Source organism: Chelonoidis abingdonii, chromosome 23, assembly GCF_003597395.2.
Source record: "Chelonoidis abingdonii isolate Lonesome George chromosome 23, CheloAbing_2.0, whole genome shotgun sequence".
In the NCBI taxonomy this organism is placed as follows: domain Eukaryota; kingdom Metazoa; phylum Chordata; order Testudines; family Testudinidae; genus Chelonoidis; species Chelonoidis abingdonii.
The window spans coordinates 14763817-14785266 of record NC_133791.1 but is presented as its reverse complement, the minus strand read 5'-3'; the positions used below and the strand labels follow the sequence as shown (position 1 = coordinate 14785266).

The window sequence follows — 21450 nt, the reverse complement described above, 5'->3', positions numbered from 1 at the left end:
ATCTCTGTTGCATCTGAGACTCTTTAGTCCAAAAGGAAACACAGGGATGCTGGGGTAACATTGTCAGTGATGCTAAACTTCCTTTCAACATCCATACTATTATATTTATATTACAGTTCCACCTAGATCTCTAGAGACACATCATAAGAAGCCTTTCCTGCCCTGATGAGCTTCCAGTGGAAATAGTCAAGACACGCAAAAGGTGGGAAGGGAAATAGAAGCAGAGGTGCCAGAACAATTTGTCTAGTGGGGATGCTGAGAGCCATTGAACCAAACGGTAAACCCTGTATAGAATGGAAACCACTTCAAGCCAAGGGTGCGGCCACACCCCCAGTACTCCAAGTTCCAGCACCTATGAACAGAAGCACAGACAGGTGAAGCGACTGGCCTAAGATCAAACAGCAAGGCCATGGCAGAGCCAGGACGAGCATCCAGGTCCCCTAACACCCAGGCAGGCGCCCTATTAAGCGGATCACCATTTTGGGTGTCAGGAGAAATGGGTTCGACTCGCAGCTGTACCACTGATCTGCTGTGTGATCGTGGGCAAGTCGCTTCCCCTCCCTGTGTCTGTTTCCCCTCCTATCCTTTGTCTGGTTTGCCCTGTAAGCGCTTCAGGACAGGGACAGCTTGTTTATACAGTACCCAGCATAGAAGGGCTCCAATCTTGGCTGCGGCCTCTAGGTGGAATAGAAATAATTTCTGCTGATGGAGAGGATGCCTTGGATCTCATGTGTGCCCCACAATCCTCTGCTTTGCCTGCTGAGGTGCCTTCTTAGACTGGCCACCGCATCCCACGCAAAGGATTCTGGGACAGGTCTAGGAAGCAAAGAGTGGCTGCTGCAGCTGACTGAGCAGAAGCCAGGAGACACAGAATAGGGACAGGACGGCGTAGGTTTTCAGAAGAAAGCAGGGAACGGTGTGGTGAGGGAAGGAGGGAAGATCTTATTTTTTGCCAAACTTCATGGTCTCAAGACAGCCTCAGAGGAGGCCAGTAATGGCCAACACAGCCTGCTTGGGAGGATTTATAGCACTTTTATTTTAAAAGGCTAAGGGTGAGTGTTGGCAGTGGGAGGGGTGGAGAAATGTAATAAAGGAATGTTTCGGGGTGGGTTTTTTTTCTGATAGCTTGCTATGAAAAAAACTCACCCTTGGGAGAGAAGTGCCTCAATCCACGATTCTAGTTTGGGCACTGCGCTGTGATACAGTCTCTTGGTAACTTTTCGATTTCAATGGCAATATTTGTCTGCTATAACTTTCTCAACCAGCCTGCCTTCTTGCTTATCTTATCTTTCCAGATGCCATGGTCAGAAGAGGTACCTTAGAGAACCATGGGTACATTAGCTCTATCCTCTGGCTACACAGATGTGTGAATGCTGTAGAGAGAGACTGACCATTTTGACACACAAATGAGTGTCAGCTATTTGTCCCTTGCAGCTGCTGAGCTAAATGCTCCCACACAAGGCAGAGAGAAATGATGCAAACTGGAGATTTGCTCCATGTCCTTAAGAGATGGGGCGGGGGGGGGGGGGGGGGAGAAGGTGCTGAGATGACAGCGGTGTCGTGTACAGGAGGTTGTCATGTACCATCTCTGACAAAACAAATGCACCACTTAATGATGGTCACCCAAAGAGCCCTGGAAAAAGGTGTGTGTTAATTGCGCTGGCTGCCAGCGGACTAGCCCTGCGGATGTGAGCAGAAGCCTTCGCAGGATCACAGCCAGCCCCCAGGAGCTGGAGGGAACGGCAGCTTTCGGCAGAGGGACCAACATGTTGCTGCACTTGCAGGTAGTAAGAAGCCCCAGAGGAAACTTAGCTGTGGGTGTGTGGGTAGCAATGAAGCCCAGATCCCCCGGGCATGGCAGGATGCGCACTGGGGGCGGGGGGAGCTGTGGCTAGCTAGTAATGCCACATGTTGCGAGGTTTTCTTCGGTGTGCGAGCTCGCCTCCTCCCCCGCCCCATGCCTGTCTGCCTCCTGATCGGGCTGTCTCGGTGGCTCCCAGAGACAAAGGAGGCTGAACGGTGCCTGCTGCCGTCCCGCTGTCCGGCTCATCTGGGCAGCCGCTCGCCCCAGCAGCCGTCCAGTCTTAGACCATGCCGGAGCCGGCAGGGCGTGTGAAGTTATCCCGGCCCCCCAACCCCTCTCCCTCCAGCCAAGGTAGTCAGAAGCAAGCCGGCTACTTTCCGCGGCTCCTTCCGCGCCTGCTCCAGGCGGCGCGGGCCGCTGCGCAGGCCCGGGGCGGGGGAGACGGGGGAGCGGGGCGCATTTCCCCAGGCGCTGCGCGGTGTTCGTCGCAGCGGCGCAGCGCCGTGCTGTTAAAATCCCGGTCACAATATTTCTGCGCGCGCCCCCCCACACGAAAATGCGGCAAAGTGCCGCTCTGCTGCCCTGCCTCTCCCCGCTGCAGGGCACTGACGTGCTCCCAGCCCCCCGGGCCGGGCAGAAAGGCAGGGGGGTGACAACGGCGTGGCGGGGGGGGAAGGAATTATGGGGGGGGGAGAAAACCCACCGTTCTCTTCGCCTTCTTCCCGCTCGCGGGCGGAGAATTGAACTTCACTAGCCCCCTGCTGCGCCGTGCGTGTGCGTGATGGGGGAGAGTTAGAATTCACTAAGCCCTGCTGGGGGATGCATGTGCATGTGGGGGGAGAGGTTTAGATTCACTGGCCTGCTGGGGGTGTGTGTGTGAGGGCGGGGGGGGGGAGGGGGGGAGATTAGATTCGCTACACCCGCTGGGGTTTCTGTATTGGGGGTAGATGGGGAGCTGCCGGGTGCTGCGCAGGGCACTGCTTGCGCTCCCTGTGGCATGCAATGACCTTGCCAGGGCACAGCAGGCAGCGCAGCAGGGGGGTTTGCATTACACAGCTCTGGGGACCAGCCCAGGGAGCCAGCCCAGGGCGGCGGAGCGGGGCAGGGCTAAGGGAGGGAAGGCAGACCAGCCCCACCATGCAGTGCTGCTAGGCTTGGCTCCTGCAGCACTTGGCCAGCAGCTCTCCCTGGCCAGAAGCCCCCCAGGGCCAAGGGCTTTACTTGCAGGGGGGCTTGATTTGCTCCATCCTCCCTCAGGAACCCTCTGCCCCTGCCAGCTGCTGCGGGCCACTGGGGCCAAGAGTTGGCTTCCCCCTGCAGTGACTAGGGCCTGGCTTCTGCATGAGCGTGCCAGCACCCCGCTGCCATCCAGCGTGGCGTGGGAATGCTGCCCAGCAGGTTTTTAAATCCCCACCGTGGCAAGCTTGCTTGGCAGCCCTAAAAGCTGAACCCAGGGCCTGGGCAGGACAGGCACAGCCCACAGGCAACAGCTGATGGAGCTTCTCTCCCTCTGTCCTGAAAAGATACCCCCCCACCCAACACACAAGGGTGAGAGCACAGGCCCGTCTCCTGGGCCCCCTCAGACTCTGAGCGCTTTGCTTAGACTAGCCTTCCAGGGGGCCAATTAGCACCAATGTTGGTGGCCGCTGATCCAGGGGGACAAGTGGCTCCATCCTTGGTGCTAAGTGATGGTTGAAGGGACAGTCTCCCATGCGTCTGAGGCCTGGGGCTTTCTGCTTGCATCGCAGAGGAGCTGGCTGCACAGGGCGCAGGGACGCACCTGCCTTTGTTCCTGTGGGATTATGTGCAGGTGCCTGACTCTGGGAGCTAGGAGCTCAGAGCACCAGGTTGGCCCCCCAGGACAGAGATGAATAACACCCACTGTGCTTGCAGAGAGCATGTCGCAGCCTGGTTGCTTGCAGAGACAGCCGGTGGGCGGCAGCAGCCTAGAACCCCCGCTGCTAGGTCCAGGCAGAGCTGCTGGACGGTTGGGATCGGAGAGTAGGGGCTCCTGGGGAGGCTGCAGATTGCTCCTGAAAATCTGCTGGCAAAGACTCACTTTCCCACCTACAGTCTCAGGCCACCTGGGACAGGGCTGGCAATGAAGGGCCAGACCCCCCCACCCATTCTCATGGGCTCTAGTGCCTTATGGGCATACGGGTGCGTGTAAGGCCACCCCCTCTCCCTCCTGCCACCTTGTAAGTGACATAACAGACCTGGCTCTTGACTCAGCCCAGGGCAGCCTTCCAGCAGGGCACACATCTGGAGTGGGGCTTCTGCCCGGGGAAGAGAGATCCTGAAGTCAGCCAGGAACCATGTCTGCAGGGCTTTTACTAGGGTTGTTTCTGTGATACAGCCTGGCAATAACCCTTCCCAGGGAGCACACCGCTCTTCCCTATGAAGCAGGGCCTGGGATAGATCTAGGGAAGAAGGTGCCTAGAGTTAAATAATCTAATGTTTCAAGTGGCTCTTCCACCAACCATCCTCACTGCTGGCTTGCAGCACATGGGAAACAAAGCACCTGGCCCTGCCCCTTCCACCACATCCAGCAACTTGAGGAGAGGAGGCCAAGCTGCCATAGCACTGAAGGGGAGGCCTGCAGCTGCTGCAGCCAGCTGCTCTGCCCATCAGCGCCTGCCTGCCCCACCCCACCTTGGAATCTGAAGAATCACTATTGGGAAAGCTTGTGCAGCATGTGCAGCTTCTGACCTCAGTCAGTGGCGATCCACTCCTCAGATCAGGCAGGAGATCCATCACCAGGCTGGCCAACCCACCCAGCGCCATAGGGGACAACATGCATCACCAGCTGACCCAGAAAACTTTTAAGGGAGCCCTGTGTTGTTACTGTTTTGTCAGCACATCACCACATTCCAAGACCCACCACTAGAATGCAGCCCCTGCCTGAGAGGTGAAACGCAGCAGCTGTTTTTAACAGCACATGGCAACACAGAGATACCAGATCGAAGCAAAACTACAAGGCGAGGCTAAGGCTGTGTCTACACTGCAAGCGAAGGCACAAGTAGGCATACCTGCGCTCGCTCTATCCTGGGTAATAAGAGTAGTGTAGGCAGGGTAGCAGGGGTTAACAAGCTCACGCAGACGTGCTCTGGTGTCTAGCCTGCGCTGGAGTGGAGCCTCTGCTGCTGCCTGCGCACTACCATTACCCATGCTAGCCTGAGTGTCCCTTCCCACACTACAGTCACATCTCCATGTGCGTTTGCAGTCCTGCCTAAAGGTAGGTCTACACGGGAACTGGAGATGTAGTTTCCAGCTGAGGTAGCTATTAGCTAACGCTGATTGGGCAAGTATGCAAAAAATGGCAGCTGCCCCGGGGGCAATCCCCAGGTATGTACTGGGGCACGGGCTCACCCTGCCACCCCATGGCCAGGGCTGAACTGCTATTTTTAGTATGCTAGATGGATCCAAGCTAGCATGGGCATATCTACCTGAACTGGAAATGAGACTTCCAGCTCCACATTTCACTGGGTGTCTGGCAAGGCTTGACCTTGCTTACCTCCGACTTCTGACAAGGACAAATGGCTGAAGGGAACATCCTGTGCTATATAGCAAAGGCACCATTTGGCATCTGTGCTGGCGGCTGTGAGGGTCTGAGTGGCTTTGGAGACCAAACCTCTCTCATCCTTAGGGGGTGAGCTTTCCAAAAGAAGGTTGAGGTGAATTGGCCTGGCAGTGGTGGGAAGCTTATGCAATTACTGCTTATGTTTTACTGGTTCTGCAGATGAACAGGGCTTCATTTTCCAGTTCCATCCTGTGGGAATAGCCGCTGAATTCACTTTGACATGACAGTAATAATGAATGGCCATAATACATCAGGTCCATTCTGTTTTTAGTCTAGACAATAGAACCCGAGAGAGATGCTCATAGATCACAAGAAATGCCCAATTGTAATCATCCTGACAAGCCACTGGATGTCAGTGTTGATTGATACAAATGAAGCTGAAGGAATATTTACCCAGCGGAAGAAAACCTGTCTCTCTCTTCATCAAAGCAGCTTGAATGTGGAGGAGATCTGGAGGTGTGATCTCCTCAAATCTCAGGGCTATGCCTGGTCTGTTCCTGGACAAGAGACCTCCGATGAAACCCATATGTTCCAGTTAATGAAGCCACTAGTCCCTTAGTCATTACGGATCCACTACCCAAACCTGGCATTAGGGAGGTGGTGTGCTGTCATGGGGCTCATCTTTCTGAAAAGATTTACAACGGAGTTCCCGAGTGCTTGTGGTCATTAAACATCCCAGTGGACTTTTTGCAACAGTAGGAGCAATAGCCTTGGTATCTTGGCTTATTTCTGCAGGGTAATTACATTCCACCTGGCTAAAATTTCCCCTGTCGTTTCAATTGGATGCAGTATTTTTCACCTACACCCCTAAACTGTTGCATAGCATTCTTATGTGCTGTTAAAGAGCTTCTGGGTTCCACTGTAGGAAGGGCTACATTTCTGTGATGTGGCACACGGCCCTTCTCCATTTAATTCCAACTGGGGGGGTTTCGTTGAAATAGTTACTCCCGAGAGTAGAAATCTGGTTCCCAGAGCTCAGCAGGGAGATGCGGCTGTAGCCTGTGTGGAGCCCATAAAAGGTGTGGCAACACAGTGGCTTGTGGCAGGGGCCTGTCGGGCATTGCGTGGCTTAGTTCATGCACAGAGACAGTTTAATATCAAATCCGCTCTTTACCGGAAGCCAAAAGCCTGGTGTTCAGACTCTCTGACCTTCTTATTACTTGTATTACAGTAGCACGGAGGAGTCAGTCAGGATCAAGCTGCATTGTGCTAGGTGCTGGATAAGTATACATGAAGACAAGGCCCTTGTCCGATCAGGGTCTTCTCCATCTTTGCCTCCCCTGATGCTAAAGGCTGGGGGCAGCAGTGGGGAAATGCTGAAGGCAGCAGGATGCATTTTTGGAAGGGGGGTTGATTTAGGGTCTAAAAGTCCCATCCTGTCCCATCATCCCGAGCGCAGACTAGCAGAATAGGGCTCACTTTAAATGCGAGCTCGGTTGCAAATATTAAAGTTATCATTGATTATTAATGCTGCCGTTCCAAAGCTGAGAGGTCAGCCTGGATACAGTTACAACCAACTCCTTGCCATTCCTAAATTCTGCCATTCCTAAATCCTCCCCGACAGGACCCAGACTGGGGTGCACAGTGGCTGGCTTATCCTGCAAGCAGGACCAGCCATTCAGAGAGCAGCGGCCACTATGGCAAAAGCATAAAACATAAGGGAATGTTCCTGCAATCAATCCCGTACTGGCTGCCTGAGGAGTCACACTCCATTATATCTACTGGCCCATTCGCTAGGCTGTGGCATCATTATTAGCTTCTCGGGCCTCTGGCTCTGGTCAAGTTTAACTGTACTGCAGGAGTGTCTAGGACCCATTGCGCAAACATAGAAACACACACACAAAAAGGCTAAGTTCTTTTGTGCAAGGACCAAGTGCTCTTGCTTACCTGCAATCACAATCCAGTCTGTCTTTCTCTTGACATTTAATGCAAGCAAATAAGCCCTAAAGAGATCGATCTACCCTCTCTCTTTAATAGAGTAGACATTTAGGAGCAGATTTTTAAAGGCTTAAAGATGCAGATGGGATTTTCAAAAGTGCACCCATCTGCATCTGTAAGCAACTAACCTTTAAAAACCTGGCCCTTAGAACCTGATCCAAAGCTCACTGCAGTCACTAGAAAGACGTCAGTGACTGGCAAAGGCCCTCGCTGCTGTGCAAAGTGGGCATAAACCGCTACTTTCAAACTTGTTAGTGTGTAATAAAATTTATTCTTGAAAACAAGGCTCTGTACTTTGCATGTCACTGCTGCCCTTCTCGCTTATCAATCCATCAAGTCACACGCCCATAAAACTCCCCCACCTGAGGAACATCCATCCACCATAAAACCATCCAGAGTGTCAACCTGCCACATGAAAAGCACAATAACTCACACCTCCATCGAAAAACATCAACATTATGTGAGCAGAGGATCAGACCATTAACAATACAGGAAAAGGCACCTCAGCAACATCACTGCATCCAGGAGTTTGCCTGACAAACCACAAGTGAATCTGCACTTCACTGCCCCACTGGCAGTTCCTCACCATCAGTTTGAAAGCGGATTCATGGAACATGCCTGATGTATGGAGCATGCTGGCTGGCCGTGTATAGGGAATGCCAGTCCAGCTGCTAGAGCACTGTAATTTTCATTTACTTTCTGTTATGCAAAATGTAGCAGGTAGATATGACGATCCCTGTGTTAGTCAATGGACAGTCATTGCTGATCAGATATCCCTACTTTACTTTTGATTACAGCTGTGCCAATAACTGATCTTTCAGTTAGTTCACTGGCTGAACTGAAAAACTGGAGTAGAAAAACTAAAGCAAGTTTTTGGCCAACTTAAAAAAAATGTTTTGGGTCAAATGCAATGTTTTGGATGTTTTTGATCTTTATGTAATCTTTTTTGTTTACAAAAATTGAAGTAAATTTCAAGACAAATAGATGTGACAAATTGAAAATTTTTGCTTAGAAAATGTCAAAACAAGATTTTTTTTGTTTGTTTTGACTGAAACAATTCAGTGAATTTGGATCAAATTCACAGAATTTTGCAGTTGACCCAAATCTGCATTTTTTGGAACCCCCTCTCAAAGCTAAATTTGAATGAAACTTTCTCCTCAGCGCTACACTCAGTCTTTGCTGTGCGCATAAGTGAATCTGTATCTCCTGGCAGATTTGTAATTGAGGAGCACGGTAAAAGGAAGCGTGCAAGGACACAACCAGCTCAGTGTTTTGGGGTGGAATGGGGCTGCCTTTTGCTCTCCTGGGGAAGGTCAGCTATCACTCCAGCTCAGTGTTTTGGGGTGGAATGGGGCTGCCTTTTGCTCTCCTGGGGAAGGTCAGCTATCACTCGAGCTCAGTGTCTGGAATACAGACGAGGCCAGAAGGTACCAGTCGTAGGGCTCAGACAGCAAAGTGCAGAGCACAGAAGCAGAGAGCACAGTGGGAAGCGTGGTAGGCAGAGTTCCTAGCTAGCGGAGAGCAGAGTGTGGAGGGCAGTTTCTCTCCACTGCTCCTTACCAAGTCACTACAAAATCCTTGCAGTGCTGACTGAGGACTCAGAGAAGGGTAGAACCATCCTTCCCATCATTTTCCTGTATAAAAATTCTCTCTTTTGGTCCTCCTAGTCTCTCCTCTCTAGTGCATACACTGGATGGCGTGCTTGACACAATCTGCAGCATGCAGTCGTTCCATTCAGCTGTGATCATCTGCATGGTGCCTTGCAGAGCAGCTTTTGGCATCATCTCTTTACTGTACTAAGGGCCTTGGAAGGTGAAGCAGTGGAAAGAGTCGTTGGCACGATTCCTTGGTTACGATGCAGTGTTTGTGCCTCTAGAGCCCTAATGCAGGTCTGAGGAGGTGCCCCCACAGATGAGAGCAGCTTGAGGCAGATAATAACCAGTACCCTCCTAGACTGGTTATGGAAGCAGCATGGCCTAGTGGATCGGGTATTAGGCTGCGAGGGCTTGTCTTCACGTACAGCGCTACAGTGGTGCGGCTGTAGCACTTTAGTGAAGATGCTACTAAGCTAATAGGAGAGCTTTTCCCATCGGCGTAGTTAATCTACCTCCCCAAGAGGCGGAAGGTCGGTATAACTACATAGCTCAGGGGTGTGGATTTCTCATCGTTATAGCCATGTAGACTTGGCCTGAATCAAGAGACCCATGTTCTAAAACTGGTTCCGCTGTGTGCCCTTGGCTGAGTCACTTTCCCTCTCTATGGTCTGTTCAGACGGTGAACTTTTTGGGGCAGGGACTGTCTGTCGCCATGAGTTTGTGCAGCACCTAGCGCACAGGGGATAATAAGGCTGCAATGGACAGGCAGGGAAATGGTCAAACAGAGAAGTGGTGGGGCCATTAGGTAACTCAGGGATCTGCTGCTATGTGCAGCAGAGACTCCTCTGTTTTCCAAGATCTTAAATGCTTCATCCGGGTTGGGAGGAGAGGGGCCACAGACTGAACCTATTCAAAATGCACTAATAGCCCCTTCCCTTGAACACATAACAGAAGGTTTGAATGTGTTTGCAGGTGGATTTGGTGCCTTTTTCCAAGGGGAGCTTTAAAACCCTGGTAATCTGCAGCCCTAGCATGCCAATGCCTTCCTGCAGGCAGTGGATACAAACAGCCATGTATACAGCAGGGGATGGAGGAATCTCAGTGTTCTAAGAGGCTTGGTATGAATAACTGCCCATAGCTAGTCCTAGTGTCTCTGGAGCTCCATCTACACAGTTCCTACAATAGACCCTGACTCTCTTCTCAACCTTCTCATTGCCCCCAGCTCTCCCCACACCTCTCCAGTGGGTTCCCAGCTTCCTTACAGCGACCAGATTCTCCAAGTGACAAACCAGGACAGTTACTGCAGGGGAAAAGGGACATACAGAGTCAGACAGGAAGGTTTTGGCTGGGGGAGGGGAACCAGTGGGCTCATGGAGGAGGTGGAAGAAATACAGGTTGACTCCCAGTGCCGGGTCAATCTGAATACTTCCACCTATCGCTCCCAAATTCAGAACTGGCTGCAGCTTGAGCATTCCCCTCATAAGAGGCAGGACTTGGGTGTCCTGCCTAGAAAGGGGTTTCTTTAGTGAGGCTGTTGGACACAGACAGACCTTGTGGTTCTCTCTGGTTCCCTAGCTCCCAGGCTGGGGCTGCAGAAAGGAGGCCCGTGTTGTGGGTGTAGGCCTGAGGCATTGTCTATTCCAAGCCTCTTGGGCCTGGCTAGTAAAACATGTTCGTGTTTCAGTTCAGCTAACAGCCACAAAGAAGGCTCATCCCCTGGAAGAACAAAGCTCCTTGTAGCTACTAGTGTGACCTGGGAGGGAGGGGGATGGGACGAGGACGGGAAGCCAGTAGGAGCCTAATGAAAAAGACACTGCTTGGGAACGACTGATGGGGCATGCAGTTTGAAGCCGGCTACGGGGATGCTGTTGCTGCTACCCACTTGACTGTGAATGAGCCCAGGAGTGTTTTATGCTGCTAGGTCCTGGGGGATGAGAAACCCTTCTCTTCTGAGAGCCATTGAGTCCTTGTCAATGGCTCCGAGCGCTAGGAGCACTTATTTAGCACTCAGCTTCCCACAGCCGCAGCGGGGAGCAGAGCCACCGCAGGCAGGCAATATGGTGTCTGCTCTGGGGGGGCGGTGGGGGTGTTATATCTCCATGCTAGTAGGCTTCACCAGTCCTCGCGGCCACCAGGAAAGGTTGGGAAAAGCAGAGAGACAGCCTGGAAGCCTTTTCATGCCTAGGTATAGAAGGTACTCTCAGTGATGGGTGTGCACGAAAAGCAGTGGACGGGGGGGATGTAGGTGGAGCTGGGAGATCCCTCACCCCCACTTCTTATCTCTGTCTCCCCGCTCTTCAGGAGGAAGGCCTGTGACGAAGGCAGTGTCCTGGAATGCAGGAGCTCAGCTTAGCCACTGACTCCATGTGTGAGAGTCACTTGCTCTCCCAGGCTGCATCTAAACTGCGATTAGACGCCCATGGCTGGCCCAAGCCAGCTGACACGGGCTCGAGGGTCCCAGAGCTCATGCTGCAGCCTGAGCCCAAATGTCTACACTCACATTAAACAGCCCTATGAGCCCGAGTCACCTAACTGCAGGGTAGACATCCTGCTGTAAAGCCAAGAGGAGGAAGAGGAGGAGGATCTTTTGTGGAGGGGGTCACTCCCCAGCCAGTCCATTCCCACATGGCCAGCGTGATGCAGCAGCCTCCGCTACAGTAGCACCTCCTGTCAGAGACACTGTGGCCATTTGCCCCTTCTCAGGACTCACCCTCCAGGCAGATCACTTACAGTCCCCACCCCTACAGAGTCCGATAACCAGACAGTCTAATGACCTTATGCTAGGCCTTCAGCCCCACCCTGGGCCCAGCAGCCCATAACCCCTTGCAGCAGGAAGGCTTTTACACTCCTTTTCCTGCGTGCAGGGAGGAGAATACAGACCTGCCCTCTCCTATGGGCTCCAGCCCAGGGACCCTGTACTAAGCAGCTAAGGTCTGCTGCCCCAAACACATTGCTGCTTTCCTGGGCCCCTTCCTACCTTCATCTGCCTCTGGCCCATTTCCCAGAGCAACTCCTTCCAGTGCTTTGTCAGAAGCAGGGTGGGGGTGCCAGCCACTTCCTGCCCACTTCACAGCTGAGACAGAGTCCTCTTCAGGCTCCCTGGCCACCGCTTTGAGCTTGGTCTGCAGCTCTTACCCCAGTGGTTGATAGTCTGCTAATTAGCCACAGCTGAGAAGGTCTCTTAACCCTTTATTAGTGGTTGCAGGGTGGGGTTTATAGGTCGCATCACACCTCCCTTTCTCCCAGGCTTGTCTATATGGATTGAAAGCATTTAGCCCAATGGGGGCCTGAGGCTGCACGCAGCTCCTAAGTATTGTCACAAAATAACTATGGACCCCAGCCTTCTCCCCAGATGGGATTGTTATTGTTTGCGGCGCCATGGTGCCTAGGAGCTCCTAGCACGGCGGGGCCCTGAGTCAGGAACAGAACATATAGCGTGTCCCCAGAGAGCTGACACTCTACATGTGCCCTTGAGAACCCACCTACATTCTCCCCCAGCAGTAGAATCACGGCTGTCCCGCTTCTCTGAGGTAGCTGGGGAGAGTGTTCATTGCAGACCCTCATGTACTGCCACGCTGGCCAGAGCACTTTGATTATTGCTCTCAGGGACTGTGAATCAGCAGACCATAGTGCTAGAAGTTGTGATGGATGCAGCTAATATAAATGATCTCATCCTCTTCTAAGCCCCTGCACTTGTCGTTGTCTCACGTCTTCTGTCTGGCCCTTTGGGAAGATGAGAGACAAGGCCGCTACGGAGCAAATGTCCCCTGCAGCTCTTCTTGACTCTCTAACACAGTCTGTGCTGCCTCCTAGCACCTCACCACACAGGGCCCTTGTGTGCTGGCTAGGGTTAAGCAGGCACAGAAGACACTGTTGGCTATGCTACAGCTGCTGCTTCCTCGGGGGAAGCTCCTTCCCAGCTTTCACCTGGCCAGAAGAGGAGGCCAGGCGCTTGATTCTCACCTCACCCCACGTAGCCTAGTGTAAATCAGGAGTAGCTCTGCTGAAGCCAATGAAGCTGCACTTGTATAAGTGAGGGGGAAATCAAGTCTCAGGACTGGAGACTGAACTCACCTCTCCAATTTGGCACAGCAGAGAAATCCCATCCGCCAGGCCTAGCTTACTTCTCTGTCCTCCTTTCTAACCTGTCTCCTTCCTTCTATTTTCCTTTTTCATTCAGTTCTTTCTCCCATTTTCCTCCCTTATGGCAGGTGATTCAGCCTCCTTCCTCCCCGACCTGGCAGATCTCACGTCCTCAATATCCTGACTGGCCTTTGCTATCTGGAGATGGGGTGTCTGGATAGCTAGATTATCCTCAGTATCCCAGTACAACTATTCTGACTTTTCCCCCTGCCGGCATTATAGCATCTATCAGATTAGCTTGGAGGATCCTTGCACACAGCAGGCTCCTGGGTTTCTTAGGGTATGTCCTCCTTGAAGTCCTGGTATGTGATTGCAGCCCATGTAGACACACCCCTTAGGGAGCAGCCAGGCTGGAAGAATCATGGTCCTATAGAGCACCAAGCTCCTGGTGACTGGCGACTCCTTTACACAAATGCTAACTTTCCATAGTCTCTGGCTCACTCTCTCACACACGCAGGCACAAGCAAAGTTTTCTTTCCAAGCAGAGACACTGATCTGAAGCTTCTTTGGAGGGTTAGGCCCCAGGGGAGCACCTGTGCTTCCCACTAGACATTTCCCATGGAAAGTGGGAGATCGTGGGTGGAGCAGGGCTTTGGCAGTCGAAACTGGGTTTTATTTCCAGGTCTGACACAGACAACTTGGGTAAGTCTCTGAACCTCTGTAGCCCAGAGATAATAGGATCTGCATCACAGGAAGGTTCTGAGGCTTACTACAGTAAGGTCTGAGTTTGAGATCCTCAAATGGGAGGTGTCCTTATTGTTACTATTAGTTTCTCATTATATTTTCAGAGTCTTGCTATCCCTTAATAGTACTCATTTAAAAAAGAACTAGATAAACTCATGGAGGATAGGTCCATCAATGGCTATTAGCCAGGATGGGCAGGGATGGTGTCCCTAGCCTCTGTTTGCCAGAAGTTGGGAATGGGCGACAGGGGATGGATCCCTTGATGATTACCTGTTGTCTTCATTCCCTCTGGGGCACCTGGCATTGGCCACTGTTGGATGACATGATACTGGGTTAGATGGACCTTTGGTCTGACCCAGAATGACCGTTCTGATGTTCTTATTAAGTAGCCCCATCCTGGTAAAGTCCTTATTAATCCCAGGGTTCCCATAGCTCCATCTCTGGCCTCATTTGTTTTGTACCTCATCTTGGTTGGCCTTCGCTAGTACTTAAAGTCCCATATCCTTATCTCAGCCACTCCTAGTGGACCCCTGTTAGTCCACTATGTCCCACCCTAGTTGGCCCAACTTAGCTCTGCTGCTTTTCCACTCAAAGGCATGGGTGAGCTCCTGGCCCTATTGACTTGTTGTATTTGCCTTTTGGGATATTTGCCTCTAAATTTGCATTTAATAACACAGAGTTGGCCAGGAAATGAGAGGTAAATCGATGTTGTTCCCTGCGGCTGGCTCCCTCTTGGTCACACAGAGCGTTGTGAGGCAGCCAAGGAGCAGTTGGGGTGCATCTGTCCCTGGGAATTCCAGACCGAGAGTGAGTGTGGGGAGTTCTGGATGGAAAGGTACCTGCAAGATCCTTATCTGAATTTCTCTGCCAGTCAGGCTTACAGACATGTTGGGAGAAGATTAGCTAAAGCGGAGGTTAGCGAGAACAGTTGCAAGGAAAATTTAATTAACAGAAGCATTAGAGGCAACAACTTTAAGTAAGAACAGCTCTGCTAAGGAGGCAATGAACTGGGTCATACTTTGCAGGAGTGATGTGGAGACAGGGGGAGTGTGGAAGAGGAGGCATTGCATTTGCCTTGAAATGCAGGGGGGGGAAAATGAATTAAAATAGCCAGCTTTGTGTTGTTGTCTGGTAATGGGCAAAGAAATCATAGGCCAAAAAGATATCTATCTCCATACGTTTCCTTCTTTCATGAGAACTTTCATGGTTGTAGTTTGTTATCAAGGAGAAAAACTTTACACTTTCAAAGAAAACAAAAGCCAGAGAGGTGTGTGTGAGAAAGTTACCCAGTTCTGCACAATATAAAGCTATAGGCAGAAGCACAGCAGCTGGAAGGAAGTTTGATCCTGCCCCAGAAATATCAGCATGCCCTTGGTACAGTCCATGCAGATTTAACTTCAAGATGTTCCCAGGTATTGGAGCGAATGGGGATTCATGGTGTCTTTCCCATCATGGTGGGAATGGTTTACTGATCTCCATGCCATGGGCTGACTTGGTTGTTCACTGTCACAGGTGAGGAAGTGAATTCCTCATTATCAAGCGAGAACGAAGTTGTTCTCTAGCACCCAAGTGTACAGGCGAAGAACCATCGCCATTTTCGCTCTCCATTAGATCCACGAGATGCACGCTGACGTTGGCACAGCAAGGGGCTGAGGCAGCAGTGCCAAATCCAGGACCATCAGTTCTCCCTACAAGCCCTCCTCTCCCATTAGAAAAGACAACGTTACAGGTGCAGCTTGGGGCAGAAGGGTCCCGGGGTGGGTGGCGGGAACATGTCACTAACACCCGTCCCACTTTGCGCTGCTGTGGCTCATCCTCACTGTGCAAAGGGAAGAGAGAGAAGCTCAGCAGAATGAGATTAGGAACCAGCGGTGTCTGTTGCCTGGATTCCTGTCTTAAGCCCCGAGGCCCCTTCAGTTCCACCTTTTGCTATGAACTCTGTACAGGCCCTTGGAGGCAGATCCTGCTGGGGAAGGTGCAGCCTGCCCTGCACACTGGCTTCTGGGACAGTCATGTATCTGCAGAGCCCTTGAGGTTGCAGAAGCTGCTGGGAGTTGCTGGGAGATGCTGCATGATTGTTAATGCCGCCAAGAGCCTGTATCCAAGCTGCAGCTCTGTTGCCTGTCCCCAAGGCTGTCTGGGGCACTGGGAGTGTTTTGGGCTCCAGCAATCAGGGCTCACGTCCTCCCCCCTTCTCCAGTCTGCTGCAGGTCCTGACACCCAAGCTACCCCAGAGCCCATAAGCAGGATGCCAGGACTCATTAACAGGACAAGCAGCTCCCCACTCCCACTCACAGCCTCCGAGGTCACCTCTTGCGTCAGCGGCTATGCCTTTGGGATGACTGCCTCCCTGACCTACGGCAACCCAGAGGCCCATCCTTTTGAAGGTAAGGTTCTGTTCCCTGGTGTGCAGGCAGCATGGATGGTGCTCAGGAGTCAGTATGGGAGACTGGTCACTGCTGGTGTTAATATCAGCCTGAGTCCGGCTCGGCAGCCTCCTCGTTATGGACAGGGTACAATACTTGCTACTGGTGCAGTCGTAGGGCCAGATTCTCTTCTGAACTGAGAACCACTTGGCATAATGGAGGGTATTGAGGAGTCAGTTACAGCCACCTGATTCTCAAGACATAGCAGCTCCAGTCTCGGCCCCAGCCCTCGCATAGGTTAGAGCAGCCTAAAGGCTCTTCTAACTTACAACTGCTGGCTGCTGTCCCTAGGGGACCATATACCTGCTGAGAATTTGTGAAGAAGAGCTGCATTCCAGCCTGCCCCTTCTCCAGCCCACATCTCTGCCCTCCCCTGGCGTGTGTAAAAGGGCTGAGGCATGCTTGGAGTAGGAGCCAGCTGAGCTCGCCTCCGCTATCAGAAGACAGCTCAGCAGAGGACCTGTGGCCAAATTCTGGCCTCTTTGAACAGCAAAGGTGCTGGATCTGGGAGAGGATTGGGTCCCTAGTGTTTTTTTCTTACAGTTCCAGGCTTCTTGCCTCTCGCAGTGTTTGCTCCTGCCACTGGTGGTGCCAGAGGAAGGAACCTTTAACAGGGTGTGTCTCCTCCTGGCCACCACACCAGAGCACAGGACCGTTGGTGAGGAGTAGTTGGAAATCTCACCCCTAGGGTGGCTGTTCTAAGAGCCTTCCCTTTGGCAGGTCTCTTTGTCTACCCACTGGATGAGTACACCACCGTGGTTGGGTTCGAAGCTGTTGTTTCCAGGCGGGCTGTGACCGTGCAGATCAAAGACAAAGCCAAAATAGACGACTGTTACTTGGACTGCGGGAGCCTCCCCAGTGGAAGAGCGCAGGATGGCAGCGGTAAGGAGACCCTTGTGATTTGAAAGGTCCAGGGGAGGAGTGGGCAGGGAAAGAAGAATCGCAGAGGGGCTGTCAGTTATGCAGGCTCGTGATGTGCTGTCAGGAGCACACATATTGAACAGAAGCGGCGTGGTCACTCTGGGGACAGGAAAAGCCGTTGCATGCACTTACCACCGGCAGCAAAGGGTCTGAAAATCAGAGGTGGCTCCAGTTGCTTTTTCAGGCTCCATTAGTTCTGGAAGCTCCAGCATACAAGTCTAGAAAGACTCATTAACTTCAGGGGGCTTTGGATCAGGCCCTTTCTGAGTCGCAACAAAGAGACAAGCAATTCTTCCCTGATCCCAGCCCAGAGCAGGATGGCTGCAAAAGCCCTTCTAATGCACCTGATGCTACTGGGATGTTGTTGTGGGTTGTCACTCTGGGGACAGGAAAAGCCATTGCATGCACTTACCACTGGCAGCAGGGGCTGGTGCAGGAGGAGGGAGACCTGGACAGTGACGTGGCCTCAGAGAGGAGCATCCTCTCTGGTGTCTACCCAGAGCGTCTCTCCCCCGTGACCCCTCCATGCAGGAAGGATCGTGCTGGATGAGGATTTGGAGCGAATCGCTTTTGTCGCTAACCTGGGCGTGATCCCTCCACTGAAAAGCGTGTCCATCTTCATCAGCACCTCCTCGGAGCTGCAGACTCTCCCGAGCGGTGCCGTGAGGGTCCTTCTCCCAGCCGTGTGCGTCCCCAAGGTGCCCCAGTGCGGCGTTGAAAGCACCAGCCTCTCTGGACATCAGCTCCGAGCGTAAGAGGGAGCCAGAGTCTCTGAGTGGGTTTGATTTTGAGGAGTGGCCCGATGCTGTGGTGCTGAGTGAATTTAGGGTGACCAGACAGCAAATGTGAAAAATCAGGACTGGGGTGGAGGGAATAGAAGCCTATATAAGAAAAAGACCCCAAAATTGGGACTGTCCCTAGAAAATCGGGACTTCTGGTCACGCTCAGAGGGATGCAGAAATGCCCCCATTCCTCCAGCAGCCTTCTCTGGAGTAGCTCCGGCTCCTCATATCTATACCTCCAGGGGGCTGAATGGCTATAGGGTTGAGCTTGAATTCCTCCTAGATTGTTAGGAGCTGAAGGCCACGTGCCATTGGAACGTTTCTGTGAAAGCCCATTTCCCCGAGCTCAGTGGCCCCCACCGCATCTTATAAGCAGCCTCCCTTGCAACAGACTGGTTGATTGGCAACATCTGCAGCTCCCCACTTCTGTACTCAGCTCCCCTCTTGTGCCCCAGCTGCCCCTCTTTAGCCATCTCCCCGTCCATCTGTCCTTTCCCAGCTCCCATGTTCATCTTCTGATCTGCCTTGCTCTCTTGCTTTGTGCCCCATCGGTGCCCCTGCTCACCCAACAGGCTGCTGGGGATGAGTCCAAGAGCTGAGATGCACGTGCTCCTGGGGCTGAGCTGGAGAGGCGAGAAGTTCGGGCTGGCAGGTTGCTGTCTAGGCCCACATCCCTGCAGAAACGAGCTTCTGGCTGCATTAGGAGCTGCCGTAGGAGGCAGGGAAGCTGCCAGTTGCTTTACCCCCAGCCGTGGGGCTGTGTTCGCAGTGCAGGGCGCGGGGGAGGCCCTGGGTTTGCAGCTTTGACTTGGTGCCATCTCCTCAGCAGAGATAGACATTCCTGTGGAGCTGGGAGCCCGAATCCGGCTAACAAGTTCTGTCTGGCCCACCTGCTGGAGAGTGAGGCCACCAACCCCACTGAGTACGAGTTCAGCTTCCACCTGGAGATCCGGGGGCCCTGTGTCCTCGCAGGTGAGAGCACCAGAGCTGCCCCTTGAAGCCCAGTCCTCTTGACAACCCCCTCTAAACATTGACAACAGCCCCCCCAGACAGAGTCAGTTTCAGCACGATAAGCTTGCCATGGCACCAGCTGTTTGTCTGCCAGCTGCAGCGCTGATGAGTGGGTGAGACCATCTCCCTCCCAGCACTGATTGCTATTTCTTCTTGGGGCTGCACTTCTGCAAATGACGCTTCAGCACCTTGCCCTGTCACATGGTACATTGGGCACCTGGGTGCAGGCAGGAAACCAGGCACATTAGCACACGCAGATCCTTACTCAACCCTCTGGTTCCATTACACTGTGCCCCCTCCCCCATCTCCCCACGCCAACTCTCTCTGCTTTCCTCCTCTGAGCCCCAGCTCCCCCTGAATTCCAGCTTCCTTGAACAGCTTCTCCACCCACCTCATATCTGCGTCGCATCCCTCTTTCCTGCACAGGAGTCGAAAGCCCGACACACGAGATCCGAGCTGACGCCGACCCCTCTGCCCGCTCCGCCAAGAGCATCGTGATCACGCTGGCCAACAAACACACTTTCGACAGACCGGTGGAAATATTAATCCATCCGAGCGGTAGGTGGCCTGTGCTTTCTGTCCGCCGTTCACTCCCTTTCTGAGGGTCCCTCCCATTCTGTTGTCTGGGCAGCAGGTGCCATTAGCTCTGTCTTTGCATGTTGGAGGTAAATGCCCCTTTCATGTGGTAAACGTTGAGCCATCTATGTGAACTAAACCTCTGAACCTACTGGAATGTGCCAGTTCCTGTTCCATAGTGCCCAGGGGCCAGTGTAACCCACACACCTCCTGGGTGTGGTGTTCTGTCCTGTCTAGTGACACCAAGGCCACTTAGCGAGAGGTATTAAAGAGTTTGCTCTACAGCCTTAAATAAGGGCCATATGGCTTGAGGTTCATGCACTAAGCTCCAGCGGCCCCAGGTTCGATCCTGCCCGCCGACACGTGCAGTCTGTCGGTGTTACTCCAGCTCGAATGCTGCAGCCTCCCAGTTCTGTCCCTCGGCGTCCCTTGCAAACAGTCTAAGGCTGTTTTCTGCTTGTTCCTCTGACCTTCCAGAGCCCCATATGCCTCATGTCTTGATGGAAGAAGGTGACATGACCCCTACAGCATATGAGCAACACCTGAAGGGGAGAAATGATTTCATTAAAGGGACCAAGAAGGACCCCAGTGCCGAGAAAAAGGTAAGAAAGAAAAGGAGTTTTCCAGTAGCGGAGGTTTTATCCAGGACTGGAGAGGACCTTGCCATGTGGGGTTAGAAGAGGTGGCAGCAGCAGCATGGGGATCCTCTGGGAATGGACCACAGGGCTCTGGTTACATGTTCATCCCAACACAGATCACATGGGACTAGTAATCCCTGCAGTCCAGTAACCTGACTGCGAGGGTGCAGAGTTAGCCCACGGGGGCTGAGTGCCTGGGTTAGCCTAGCCTGGGTGCGAGCATCCCCACAGCAAAACCTTGCCCAAGGACTGTTTCTGCACTCACCATGAGTGTCTGGGGTCAGAGCCCATGGAGCCTTGTGCTGAGATGCTCTAGGATCTCTTCCCAGACAGTTGTGTCAATTGCAGGAAACTTTGCCCTTTGTGGGGGGAACTGTGGGAAGGCACCGGAGGACTCTCAGTACTCAAGTAATTTAGCCTGTGTCGCTGCAAAGTGTGTGGCTTCCAGCCAGAGTTAAAGCAGAGCCCAGGCTCTAGCCCCCTCCCCCTCAACTCCCCCAAGCCAGATCAGCTAGCCATGGTCTAAAGCACCTCCTAACCTGGGCAGAAGATTTTTGTGTGTAGACTGTAGAGAGCTTTGGCCCGGGATAAAACCCAGGTAAGTGCTTGGTTTAATTCTGTTGTGAAGACATGCCCTAACAGAGGCTTAAGGCTGATGAAGGCAGAAAAATTCGGTAGCACTCCTGATTAACTGAGCGTGGGGTGAAACTCAGTCATAGAATTAGTGTTTATAACCATTAGTATAGTATTATAGTATATTATAAATATTTAGTGTTATATTATTATAGCACTAATTCCATTACTTATAATTATAACAATTTAGTTATAATGACAAACACCTTAGATTGCTGAATAAATAGTCACTGTATCTGCATAGGTGGTCGGCTCCAGTGCAGAATGGGTAACAGCATGCACAAATGGCTACCTGGGGTCACGTCCCTTTAATGCAATTACTCGATTTGCATACGCAGTCGTGGCACATTGACATGCAATGTAGGTGTGCAGCGGCTGTCAATTGGATTTGGGGGTACTGAGTGCTTCTGAAAATCAGGTCCTAGGTGCCTCAAGTCAAAGACCTAACTCGGAGGCATCCAAAATCAGTGGCCACTTTTAAAAATTGCAGTCCAAGGTCACACAGGGCAACACTATCAATACTGGTGATGTAACCTATCCTAGCGCCCGGTCCCACGTGTCCTTGGCCTCCTCAGGCTGTCACGATGACAATTTTCTGGGTTGTTGTTGTGACTGTTCATTACATGTAAGACATGTTGACAATTTTCTCGTAGTTCTTTTCTTTCCTGTGCAATTAGATGCAATGATTAGAGCCTCGTCTGTAGTACGTTGCAGGCTTC

At 52.3% G+C, this 21450-nt stretch overlaps 1 protein-coding gene across 2 annotated transcripts in view; it reads left to right on the top strand.

Annotated features, from left to right (window-relative positions):
* The first annotated feature begins 1306 nt into the window (after window positions 1–1306).
* The window catches only part of VWA5B1 (von Willebrand factor A domain containing 5B1), a 72407-nt gene continuing 52263 nt past the window's right edge, over window positions 1307–21450 (top strand). The window contains exons 1-7 of one of the 2 annotated variants that reach the window (XM_075060242.1): window positions 1307–1787; window positions 15945–16131; window positions 16891–17052; window positions 17623–17842; window positions 18703–18845; window positions 19311–19442; window positions 19938–20062. In XM_075060242.1, coding sequence (XP_074916343.1) covers window positions 1767–1787; window positions 15945–16131; window positions 16891–17052; window positions 17623–17842; window positions 18703–18845; window positions 19311–19442; window positions 19938–20062 — 990 coding nt within the window. In that variant the 5' untranslated portion in view covers window positions 1307–1766. Of the gene's footprint in view, window positions 1788–1967; window positions 2156–15944; window positions 16132–16890; window positions 17053–17622; window positions 17843–18699; window positions 18846–19310; window positions 19443–19937; window positions 20063–21450 lie in introns of those variants that run through there. The other variant, XM_075060243.1, reaches the window with a different exon arrangement.